This window comes from Notolabrus celidotus, chromosome 5, assembly GCF_009762535.1.
Source record: "Notolabrus celidotus isolate fNotCel1 chromosome 5, fNotCel1.pri, whole genome shotgun sequence".
NCBI classification, from domain to species: domain Eukaryota; kingdom Metazoa; phylum Chordata; class Actinopteri; order Labriformes; family Labridae; genus Notolabrus; species Notolabrus celidotus.
Window position 1 is genome coordinate 3,071,935 of NC_048276.1, and position 12,790 is coordinate 3,084,724.

The 12,790-nt window shown below is 41.2% G+C and overlaps 1 protein-coding gene across 1 annotated transcript; it reads left to right on the plus strand.

Annotated features, from left to right (window-relative positions):
- Nucleotides 1–7,863: 7,863 nt before the first annotated feature.
- On the plus strand, nt 7,864–9,558 carry pou4f3 (POU class 4 homeobox 3). The gene is made up of 2 exons (XM_034684150.1): nt 7,864–8,084; nt 8,432–9,558. Exons 1-2 carry the CDS (start codon nt 7,959–7,961, stop codon nt 9,377–9,379), a joined length of 1,074 nt encoding a protein of 357 aa, XP_034540041.1. The 5' UTR covers nt 7,864–7,958; the 3' UTR covers nt 9,380–9,558.
- The last annotated feature ends 3,232 nt before the right edge of the window (nt 9,559–12,790 follow it).

Genomic DNA, 12,790 nt, shown 5'->3' on the forward strand with positions numbered 1-12,790 from the left:
GATTTCTAATTTACTAGCATGTTTGCTTTTGCCAATAAAGATGGAGGAATGGGTGCTTGTGAAACCATCAGGAGGAAAAAAAAGAAAAGAAAAGAAAAAATACAATTTGAATTGGACTTTGGAGAGAAAAGAAAAAGAGAATATTTTGAGTTGACGAAAAAAAAAAAAAGAGGAAAGTTAACATTGGCAAGGGAAAAAAATCGAGCAAAAGCATTCCAGAAAATATAACCTTAAACTCGGTGTGGTCTCCTTTATTTGCATGGTTTACACATTGATTCACATAAAGAGAGATTAATCCTGAAGTGTCAAACATCTATGTTCTATTATTAACAAAGACCCAACATCAAGACAGGATCAGATCCAGGACCAGACTCATGTTAGACACACATCTGCTGAGACCGTGTTGCAGAGAGGGATAGAGGGAGAGAGAGAGAGAGAGATGATAGTGGGGAGACGGATAGTAGTAGTTGTAGCAGCTGGAGTCTGGCACGTCCACAGCAGCAGAGATCCAGAGGAACCTACGAGACAAGGGAGCTCAGGGACTCCAGAAAGGTCTATGGTTAGTAACTTTAATGGGACAGGAAGAGTTAAAGTAAGAGACAGGCAGAGAGAGGGAAAGAGGATCCCAGTGGGTCAGTTCCCCCGGGCAGTCTAAGCCTATAGCAGCATTACTAAGAGCTGGTCCAAGCCTTGAGGATGAGAGGGTGTCTGCCTCCTGGACCCTGACTGGTAGATGATTCCAAAGGAGAGGTGCCTGATAACTGAAGGCTTGACCTCCCATACTATTTTTAGAGAGTACTGTTAGAATTTGACTTTGCAGCATTTAGCATGTTAAAGCAGCAAGGACAAACTTCCTTTAACAGGCAGAAACCTCCAGCAGGACTAGACTCATGTTAGACACACATCAGCTGAGACCATGTTGGAGAGAGGGATAGAGGGAGATGAAGAGAGAGAGAGATGATAGTGGGGAGACGGATAGTAGTAGAGTATTTTGGAGCTTTACTTATTCCTTGTGGTAACATCATAGGTCTGGTTGGAGTGGACGAGTACTGTGTGAAAACTGGAATCATCACCACCTTTGAGCAAGCACATAACATGGCGGCGATGAAGATTAAAAGCAGGCTTCAAATTTTCCTTTTTGACAAAGCTTATAGTTAGACCTGGCTCAGGCTTGGACCAGCTCTTAGTTATGCTGCTATAGGCTTAGACTGACACACTGGGATCCTGTCTTTCCCTCTCTCTCCTCTCTCTGCCTGTCTCTTACTTTAACTCTTCCTGTCCCATTAAAGTTACTAACCATAGACCTTTCTGGAGTCCCTGAGCTCCCTTGTCTCGTAGGTATCTCAACTACTACTATCCGTCTCCCCACTATCATCTCTCTCTCTCTCTCTCTCTTCATCTCCCTCTATCCCTCTCTCTAACACGGTCTCAGCAGATGTGTGTCTAACATGAGTCTGGTCCTGCTGGAGGTTTCTGCCTTTTAAAGGAAGTTTGTCCTTGCCACTGTAACTTGCTAAATGCTGCAAAGTGCTCTGCTCATGGTGGATTAAGATGAGATCAGACTGAGTCCTGTCTGTAAGATGGGACTGGATCTGATCCTGTCTTGATGTTGGGTCTTTGTTAATGATAGAACATAGAGTACGGTCTAGACCTGCTCTGTTTGGAAAGAGGCTGAGGATAACATTTGTTGTGATTTGGTGCTTTATGAATAAAGATTGATTGATTGAGCAAACTGTAGCAGACACTAGGTCAGCTGTTAGAGAATATGGTTAATGGGGTTATTGTTGAGATTAAGGATCAGATTAGAATCCTATGTGGGAGACAAATATAACTACATTGTAAATATCAGTTTAAACCAATCATAGTCTCACTTAAACACCAATTCCCCTGAACAAATCCCCCCCATCCCAGAGAGGACCTCTGATGCTCTGTTTAATTGCAGCACACAAAGACTACCACATGTTAAAATATCTCTGAATAATGGATGACACTTTCTTATTTTAGGACGCCGAGTGAAAACACTCAGAGTCTGTTTCACTTAATGCAGCGACTTTCTGCTCCTCTCAGGGGAGCAGATTTCAAACTGGGGTCTGAACGCTGCACTGCTCCTGTCAAAGTCCCACAGCAGACAGGGGAGTGGGAGGTGTGGGGGAGGCTGGCTCTATGGAGGTCAAAAGATGCCGTTAGACATTATAAACATGGACATCATTTCAACAAGGATGAGAAGGAATGTTTTTAGTACAGAAGCTCAAGATTGCATTCATGATATATAATAGCTCCTTGTTTCCCTTTCCTCAAGGTCACAAGTGTCGTGACAAAAAAGTATGTTATTCCCTTTGATTAGTTTAGCTCGAGTCCTAACAAGGACCAAAAAAGTAGACCACATCACTCCAGTTCTTAGATCTCTACACTGGCTTCCTGTCTGTCAGAGAATAGACTTTAAAATCCTGCTGATGGTTTATAAAGCACTGAATGGTTTAGGCTGATCTGCTGCTACTTTATGAACCACCTCAACCTCTGAGGTCATCAGGTACTGGTCTGCTTTCAGTCCCTAGAGTCAGAAGGAAACATGGTGAAGCAGCGTTTAGTCATTATGCTCCACATATCTGGAACACACTCCCTGAAAGCTGCAGGTCTGCTCCAACTCTCACCTCTTTTAAATCAAAGACTAAGACTTTTTTATTTACCTCTGCCTTCCTATCTTAGATTATTTTAACCCACTATAAATTAAAATTTTAATGAAATTTTTAATATATTTCTAATTTTCCTTTTCTTTTCTGTTTTATCATATTTGTCATTTTAATTGTGTTCTTTTATGCCTGTCTGAATGTCTCCAATGCTTTTAATGTGTTAATGTAAAGCACATTGAGTTGCCCTCGTGTATGAAATGCGCTATACAAATAAAGCTGCCTTTGATTAGTTTGGTTTATCAGAGATCAGGAGTGTCATACCAGCATGGATATATGGTTTCTTGGCATCTGCAACAACTGATTTCAGCTCAAAAACAGGTTTAAAAATAAAATCTCAAAGGGTCACTGATGCACCGTGGGGATGATGAGAAGTCTATCATCCATGCAAAGGTTCGGTGTCCTTTATGGTTTATTTTTTGGGGGCAAGTACCAAACAAAGAAAAATCACGTCTCCGTTGGTCAATTAAAGTGGGTTGGATTATATGTTTGGTTGTGATGTAAGGATTGTGTTTTAATTTAATTTAAATGTTAAATCAGTCAATTTGATTTGATTAACATGTAACTAGTGCATTTTCAAATGAACGTTTAAAATGTAATACATCCAATTTTACTAGAATGTGAGCTTCATACAGGAACTTGAATTTTTTTATTTTTCTTTTATTATATATAAATCATTTTGTGTTTTCCTTTTACATAATTTTCCACTGCAAGTTGTTGCTTAAATGTTCACCAGGATGCAGGGAATTAAGTGTTAGATGCTTAAAATTTCCCCAGACACCCTTCTTATTAAATCTACCTCAGAATATTGATAAAGTAAAATAAAATTAAATTAAATAAAATAAAATACAATTCAATTCAATTCAATAATAATGATTGTTATTCTTATTATTTTAATAAATATAATATTGATAATCACTGTCGCTCCTTTCCACCTTCTTTCCTTCTGTCCTTCTTTCTGTTCTTCCCTCCTTTCCTTCTGTCTCTCCTTTCCTCATCCTTCTTTCCTTCTGTCTCTCCTTTCTCCCTCCTTCTTTCTGTTCTTCCCTCCTTTCCTTCTGTCTCTCCTTTCCTCATCCTTCTTTCCTTCTGTCTCTCCTTTCCTCATCCTTCTTTCCCTGTCTCTTCTTTCTTCTTCATCCTTCTTCCTTCTCTCTCCTTTCTACATCCTTCTTCCTTCTCTCTCCTTTCCTCATCCTTCTTTCTCCTGTCTCTCCATTCTCCCTCCTTCTTTCCTTCTATCTCTCCTTTCCTCATCCTTCTTTCTCCTGTCTCTCCATTCTCCCTCCTTCTTTCCTTCTATCTCTCCTTTCCTCATCCGTCTTTCTCCTGTCTCTCCTTTCTTCCTCCTTCTTTCCCTGTCTCTTCTTTCTTCTTCATCCTTCTTCCTTCTCTCTCCTTTCTGCATCCTTCTTCCTTCTCTCTCCTTTCTGCATCCTTCTTCCTTCTCTCTCCTTTCCTCATCCTTCTTTCTCCTGTCTCTCCTTTCTTCCTAATGTTCATTCTTCTGTCTCCTTTCTTCATCCTTCTTCCTTCTCTCTCCTTTCTTCAACCTTCTTTCTTGTCTCTCCTTTCTTCCTATTTTTTATTCTTCTGTCTCTCCTCTCTTCCTACTTTCTCTCATTTCTTCCTTATTTCCTTCTTATTCTTCTTTCTTCCCTTTTCTATCTTTTTCTTGTCTCCCCTCTTTCCTTTCTTTGTATTTATATAGAACCAAATGATATGAACTGAGACCAAAGAGGACCAAGGATGAGAGATGATTAAAGCAATAAAAGGAAAGAAACACTTAAAGAGGCTTCAAGCTGTAAAAGAGGAATAAAGCACTAAAAGAGAGGTAAAAGCAATAAGAGATGTAGTCAATAATATTGATAAAGCATTCAAAGATGAAAGAAATTAAACAAAAAAAAGGAAAGATAAGAAGCAAAAAGACAATAACAGGAGGTAAATATATAAAAAGAGATAAAAGCAGTATGTGTAAATGAACCCTACAGTGTGGGTGTCAAGGTTTTGAAAAACTAGCCACATGCTGTAACCTTCTTTCTACCTCCCAGCCCAGAACTCAGCCTGTTGTACACCTTATGATTTCAGAATGCAAAGAAAGGAAAGACTGAAGAGGTTACAAGATGCCATCAAACATCCTGACATTCATGGGTTATCATACCAAAGTGTTTCCAATAGTTAAGAGACAAAACCTGACCACCACCAATCAGCTGAATTTACAAAGTGTAAGCAACATGCCTTCTGTGACAGAGAAGTTCAGTCATCTGGTGGAGAGTGTGTGCAGGCCAGATGGGACAAATATGACAACATGCTCTGTAGCACATGTCAGATATGATCTTCAGGATGTGAGGAGCACAGAGAGGACAGAGTTGTAAACAATGGCCGCTGAAATATGAATGATAACAGCTATTAAGGAAGGAGCTGGGGAAGAGTGAGAAAAGGGACACTATGGGATCCCACAGGCACAGCTTACTGACATGTGGATCTGACATGTTATGGGTCCATTGGTTGGAAATCAAAGTCCAGGTCTGCATTTAGAAAGTTGTTCATTTGCTCATGTTTGATTATTTAAATGTAAACTCCAAGACTCTATACATTCTGTCTCTCCATGCATACAGAGTGCAGCTCTTTAAGTGAGACTCCCCAGCATGCAACAGGCTCACCTGGTGAGAAAAAGACCTTGGCCTGTTTTAATCTGCGTAATGAATGAGAACATGCCAACATGGTAATGGATGCCTGCCATCGTGCTGCTGAATTATTCACAGTCTGGGGAACCAGAGAGGCGGCCTGCAGGATCAAATGGACCTGCTGTGTCATCGGTCGGCTTCTGCCCGCCTCGGCTCCTCTTTCGACCCGCTCCCCGCAGCACGCTGAGTTCAAACCAGGCGGCCACCTGAGACGGGCCCACGCTGCCCCGAGGAAGGGTGTTCACACGGGGGGAGAGGAGGGCGAGACACCCGGGTCAGAGATCCACAGGTCTCATGTACAGTCTGAAGAATGTGGCTGCATATCAATATCATCAATATATCTATCCATCCATCCATCCATCCATCCATCCATCCATCCATCCATCCATCCATCCATCTATCTATCTATCTATCTATCTATCTATCTATCTATCTATCTATCTATCTATCTATCTATCTATCTATCTATCTATCTATCTATCTATCCATCCATCCATCCATCCATCCATCCATCCATCCATCCATCCATCCATCCATCCATCCATCCATCTATCTATCTATCTATCTCTTCTGTTCTTCTATCTCATTAGTTTTTCACAATTTCCCTCTTTCTTATATCCCATCTCTCTTTCTTCTTTCCCTTCTTTATTCTTCCTCTTTCTTACTTTTTATTGATTATTTTCCTCTCTTTATCTTACCTTCTTTATTTTCTTCCTTCTTTGTCTGCTTTCTCCCTTCCTCTTTTCTTTCTGTCCTTCCCTCCTACATTTCTCTCCTTCCCTCCTTCATTCGCTCCCATCTTCCTTCTTTCCTTTTGTCTCTCTTTGTCTCTCCTTTCCTCCTTCTTTCCCTCTGGCTCTCCTTCCTCCTATTTTCCTTCTTTTGTCCTTCCCCCCATCTTTCTCTCCTTTCCTCCTTCTTTCCCTCTCTCATTCCCTCCTACTTTCTGTCCTTCCTCCTTCTTGCCTTCTTTCTGTCCTTCCCTCCTTCTTTCTCTCCCTTTTTCCTTCTTTCCTTCGGTCTCTCCTATCATCTGTCTTCCTTTTGTGTCTCCTTTTCTCCTTCTTTCATTTTGAATCTCCTTTCCTCCATCTTGCTCTCTTTACTTCCTTCCTCCCTCTTTCTCTACTTCCTTCTTTCTCTCCTTTCTTACTTTTCCTTTTTTTCTTGTATCCCCTCTATCCTTCATTGTCTGCTTTCTTCTTTCTTTCCCTCCTTCTCTCTCATTTTCTCCTTCTTTCTTTATGTCTTCTTTCCTCCCCCTGTCTTCCTTCTTTCCCTCATTTTGTCTCTCAATTTGTCTCTCCTTTTGTCTCTCCTTTCCTTCTTATTTCCTTCTGTCTCTCCTTTCCTCCTTCTTTCTCTCTGGCACTTCTTCCTCCTTCTTTCCTTCTGTATCCAGTATCCTCTGTCTTCCTTTTGTGTCTCCTTTTCTCCTTCTTTCATTTTGAATCTCCTTTCCTCCATCTTGCTCTCTTTACTTCCTTCCTCCCTCTTTCTCTACTTCCTTCTTTCTCTCCTTTCTTACTTTTCCTTTTTTTCTTGTATCCCCTCTATCCTTTATTGTCTGCTTTCTTCTTTCTTTCCCTCCTTCTCTCTCCTTTTCTCCTTATTTCCTTCTGTCTCTCCTTTCCTCCTTCTGTCTTCCTTCTTTCCCTCATTTTGTCTCTCCTTTCCTTCTTCTTCCCTTCTGCCTCTCCTTTCCTCCCTCTTTCTTCCTTATTTTCCTCTTTCTCCCCTTTCTTATTTTGTCCCCCCTTTTTTCTTGTCTCCCCTCACCTCTTCTTTCTCTCCTGCATTCCAACTTTTACTCAAACCTTTCTTTCTTACTCTCCTTTTCTCCTTTCTTTCTGTCTTCTTTCCTCCCCCTGTCATCCTTATTTTCCTCCTTCTTTCCCTCATTTTGTCTCTTCTTTCCTTTTGTCTCTCCTTTCCCTCTTTCCCCACTTTCTTTCCTTTTCCCTTTTTTATCTCGTCTCTCCTGCATTCCTTCTTTCATTCATCCATTCTTTCTTTCCTTCACTCCTATCTCCCTTTGCTCCTGCTGTCCTTGCTTTCCTTGAACATCTCAGGCATGCTGAGCTGTCCATGGTGCTGAAATGAAAAAAATACCTTCAGGGGTAAAATGTTCCTTAAAACTCTCAGACAGTTTAATAAGAAGATACAATTAAAAATAATTAATCAATTAATCAATTAATAATAAAAAAAACCTTACTTGAGTAAATATGTGTCACGTGGTCAGGATCTTATAATTGAAAAGAAGGATAGTAAAGTGTTTTGGTCGGGTTTATTTGACGCTTGCGCACAAAGGACAACATTTTGAAACTTGTAAGCTGAGCAGAGAATCATAGGAGGGAGGGAAGAGGAGGAGGAGGAGGGAGTGAGGCTGAAAGAAAAGGAGGAGGTGGGGGGGAGGAGGAGGAGGAAAAGGGGGAAGAGAGGGATGCCGGGAGGCGCTGCCCCATGTGAACAGCTCAGTCTGGTGAAGGAGAGCACAGGAGCTCTGGATCTGTGTGTCCGCCTCACCCAGCCGCCTCTTAATGTCAGGGGCCACACTGCTCGCGAGCTGCTTGCAGGGAGGAGGATGATGACCATGAACGGAAAGCAGCAGCACTTCTCCATGCACCCGGCCCTGCACGAGCCGCCCAAATACCCCGGCCTGCACTCAGGCTCGGAGGGCATGCGCAGAGTGTGCCTGCCCGGCCCGCAGGTACGTTGAGGTCGGGGGTGGAGAGTGGAGGGGAAATATCACACTGGGAATGTCTGTAAAGTTGATTTGACAGTACTTTGTTCTATCCTCTCCCTCATTCTCTCTTCTGTGTTCCCCCCCTCCCAACACCCCCTCCCCTCCTCCTCCTCCTCCTCCTCTTCCTCTCCCCTCTCTCCTCCACATGTCTATTCGAGCTCTTGCTTTCATATTAATTTTTATGACCTGCGCTTTGAGGAGGGTTCTCTTCCTCTCCTCGGCGCTGTTGCCTTTGGAAAATGTTTTTTAGATCCTGAGCTCTGCCTGACAGAATTCCCCACTGACTCCAGTATGCGCACTCTTGCTTGCAGCTGCAGGGCAATATATTCGGAGGCTTTGATGAGAGCCTGCTGGCACGGGCAGAGGCTCTGGCGGCTGCTGACAGCATTGTCTCTCACGGCAAGAGTCACCCGTTCAAACCAGACGTGACTTACCATACCATGAGCAGTGTTCCCTGCACCTCAGCCTCCTCCTCTTCCTCCACCACGGTGCCCATCTCCCACGTCCCCTCCACCCTCGCCTCCCACCACCATCACCATCACCACCACCACCTCGGACAGACCCTGGAGGCCGGGGACCTCTTGGATCATCTCTCCACCAGCCTGGCGGTGACTGGGATGGGTGCTCCAGAGCCACCTGGGATGACTACACCAGCGCACCACCACCAGGTTCCCCACCACCACCACCTGCAGACTATGGGGCAGCTGCACCAGGCCATGGCCACCATGGCGCACCCTCACTCGCTGTCCGTGCACGGTGGGATGTCGTGCGTAAACGACGTGGAGTCTGATCCCAGGGAGCTGGAAGCCTTCGCTGAGCGCTTCAAGCAGAGGAGGATCAAACTCGGGGTGACCCAGGCGGATGTCGGGGGTGCGCTCGCCAACCTGAAGATCCCAGGAGTGGGGTCTTTAAGCCAGAGCACCATCTGCAGGTTCGAGTCCCTCACCTTGTCCCACAACAACATGATCGCCCTGAAGCCGGTCCTGCAGGCCTGGCTGGAGGAGGCGGAGGCTGCGTACCGGGAGAAGAGCACCAAGCCGGACCTGTTCAACGGGAGCGAGAGGAAACGGAAGCGCACCTCCATCGCCGCCCCGGAGAAGAGATCTCTGGAGGCGTACTTCGCCATCCAGCCCAGACCCTCCTCCGAGAAGATCGCAGCCATAGCAGAGAAACTGGACCTGAAAAAGAACGTGGTTCGAGTCTGGTTCTGTAACCAGAGGCAGAAACAGAAACGAATGAAGTACTCGGCGGTGCACTGACTGTTCACACATCATCATGAATAAAAGAGCCTTCTACATTTTTGATCGAGTGATTAATAATAACCTAAGAAGACTAACTAACAGGGATTATCAGCAGCTCCTCCTCACGCGTCCTCCTGGATTATCTGCAAAAAGGACTTCGATATTTTCACTCACTTTTCTACGGAAGAGGATTAGGACCACTGAAGAAAAATAAAATCATTTAGGTTCATTTTTTTTTTAAATTATTATTCTGAGAAAAAAGTCAGAATTCTAAAAATAAAGTCAGAATTCAGAGTTCTGACTTTATTCTAAGAATTCTGACTTTAATCTCAGAATTCTGACTTTAATCTAAGAATTCTGACTTTATTCTAAGAATTCTGACTTTTACTTGAATCCAAGAATTCTGACTTTATTCTCAGAATTCTGATTTTATTCTTAGAATTCTGACTTTAATCCAATAATTCTGACTTTAATCTAAGAATTCTGACTTTAATCTAAGAATTCTGACTTTAATCTAAGAATTCTGACTTTAATATCAGAATTCTCACTTTAATCCAAGAATTCTGACTTTAATCTAAGAATTCTGACTTTTACTTTAATTCAATAATTCTGATTTTTACTTTAATCCAATAATTCTGACTCTAATCTCAGAATTCTGACTTTAATCTAAGAATTCTGACTTTAATATCAGAATTCTCACTTTAATCCAAGAATTCTGACTTTAATCTAAGAATTCTGACTTTTACTTGAATCCAAGAATTCTGACTTTATTCTCAGAATTCTGATTTTATTCTTAGAATTCTGACTTTAATCTAATAATTCTGACTCTAATCTCAGAATTCTGACTTTAATCTAATAATTCTGACTCTAATCTCAGAATTCTGACTCTAATCTCAGAATTCTGACTTTAATCTAATAATTCTGACTCTAATCTCAGAATTCTGACTTTAATCCAATAATTCTGACTCTAATCTCAGAATTCTGACTCTAATCTCAGAATTCTGACTTTAATCTAATAATTCTGATTTTAATCTAAGAATTCTGACTTTAATCTAAGAATAATAATTAAAATAAATAAATTTGCCCTTAAATTATTGTTTTTTCAGTGGCCCTAATCCTCTTCCGTACTTTTCCTTGTTGCACTTTTTCCAGATTTTGTTTTTCTGAGTACTGGACTGCTTCAGGACTGTTACTGGACGCTGGTTTTTGATATTGTTGCTTACAGTATCTTGCACACACTTATAATATGAACTTTCCACCCTGACAGTTTTTGTCACATTCAGGGATATGAACTCACTTTTTGAATCCTGGAGTTTGATCGGCCTCCTGTGGTGTTAAACTGAGGCTGTGTGAAAAAGACAGAAAGCCTTTTTTCTTCTCAGATGTTATTCTCCACATCACTGGCTCACACTCACTGGGTTTTTTTTTTCACTCCTTTTTCAACTAATGTGAAGTCAAAGATGAAGAACACTTGATTTTGTTCTGTTAGTGATGTGTGGTGGTCGCACAGATATGAATAATGACGCTTTCACAAGGTCTGACGCACTGAGTCTGTTTATCTTGAATTATTTACAAATGAAAAAGACACCTTCATATTATATGAGGCACCTCCGCGTGGCTTTGGCTGCTGCTATATTTTAGTATTTTGATGTGAACGTGTATTTGGAGTATTACAGGTGAGCTATATATTTATTATAGCTATAGTGCAGATATACAGTGTATAGCCCTAAATCACCTTATTAAGCTTTTTCTCACTCTTGGTTTCACTTGGAAAAAAAATGTGTGGAGTTTAAACTTAATAAATTATTGGTTATTTTCTACAATTTCTCTGAAAAAGTGATTATTTCTGATTTTTAAGATTTATTTAAAGGCAGAAAAATATCAAATCTATTTATTTTGAAGGTGAAATTCTCATCCAACACGCTGATTCTTCATCATTAGGTGTTAAAACCTTTGTTTGTTTTCCAGTGTCTCTCTCACGTGTTTAATTAATGAATCCCTGAACCTCTGCTGGGATTAAACATGGATTGTCTTCCATGATAGAAGCGCCTCTGAAAAGGAAAAGGCCTGGTTTTTCACACCGTGGCGCTGCGTAACGGCCCCGTCCTCGCTCATTAGTGCTCTCTGAATTATGGATGTGCTCGTGTCACAGGGTTATGTCGTGTTTGCATGGGCTTTGAAATTATTAAGTCATGACGATGCAATATTAATTATATATTGGTATAAAACGAAGTAATGTGGAGGAGCTGGGAGGAGAAGTCTGAGTGGGGACTCTGGGGAGAGACGAACCGGATATACAACAGGTTCATGGAGAAGGAAAAAAGAGGAAAGAAATAAAGTTTGACTTTATTTTTATTTTTTATCGTTTGACTCAGTAAGTATTTTTTTTCCCTTTAATTTTAATTTAAAATTTAAAATTAATTGTGATTTTAATTTAAGGGCAGAATATCAGGAACGAGCGTTTTAGTGGGCCTCTTCTTAATGTTAATGTAAAAAAGGCAGAATGACTATTCTTATTGTTATTTATTATTGGTATAGAGGCAGCTTTATTTGTATAGTGCATTTCATACACGAGGGCAACTCAATGTGCTTTACATTAAAACATTAAAAGCATTGGAAACATTCAGACAAGCATAAAAGAGCACAATTAAAATTACAAATATGATAGAACAGAAAAGAAAATTAGAAATATATTAAGAATAAAATTAAAATGTGTATTTAAAGTGAGTTAAAATAAGCTAAGATAGGAAGGCAGTGAAAAAATATATAGGTCTTAGTCTTTGATTTAAAAGAGAGTTGGATCTTTCGTTCTGACTCTATGACTGAAAGCAGACCAGTATACCTGATGACCTCAGAGGTCCACATGGTTCATACAGTAGCAGCAGATCTATAAACCATCAGCAGGATTTTAAAGTCTATTCTCTGACAGACAGGAAGCCAGTGTAGAGATCTAAGAACTGGAGTGATGTGGTCTACTTTGTTGGTCCTTGCAGCAGCATTCTATATGAGCTGCAGCCGTCTGATGGACTTTTTAGGGAGTCCTGTAAAGACCCCGTTACAGTAGTCTAGTCTGCTAAAGATAAATGCATGGACCAGTTTTTCAGCATCCTGCTGAGACATGAGTCCTTTAATCCTTGATATATTCTTAAGGTGATAGTAGGCTGACTTTGTAATTGTCTTAATGTGGCTGCTGAGATTAAGGTCTGAGTCTATGATTACACCAAGGTTTCTGACTTGGTTTGAACATTTCCTCTGTGCAGAGTGGAGCTGAGCAGTAACCTTTAACCTTTCTTTAACCTCCAAAAACAAGATTTCAGTTTTTTCTTTGTTTAACTGAAGAACATTCTGACTCAACCTGTCATTGATTTGTTCGCTGCATTTACTCAGTGAGTTAATTATAAGACAGGCAGATTTTTATTTCTAAATATG

Coding starts and splice junctions, on each gene's coding strand:
- pou4f3 (XM_034684150.1), top strand. CDS start 7,959: ATGATGACCATGAACGGAAAGCAGCAGCACTTCTCCATGCACCCGGCC. Junction 8,085..8,431: donor TGTGCCTGCCCGGCCCGCAG/GTACGTTGAGGT, acceptor TCTTGCTTGCAG/CTGCAGGGCAATATATTCGG.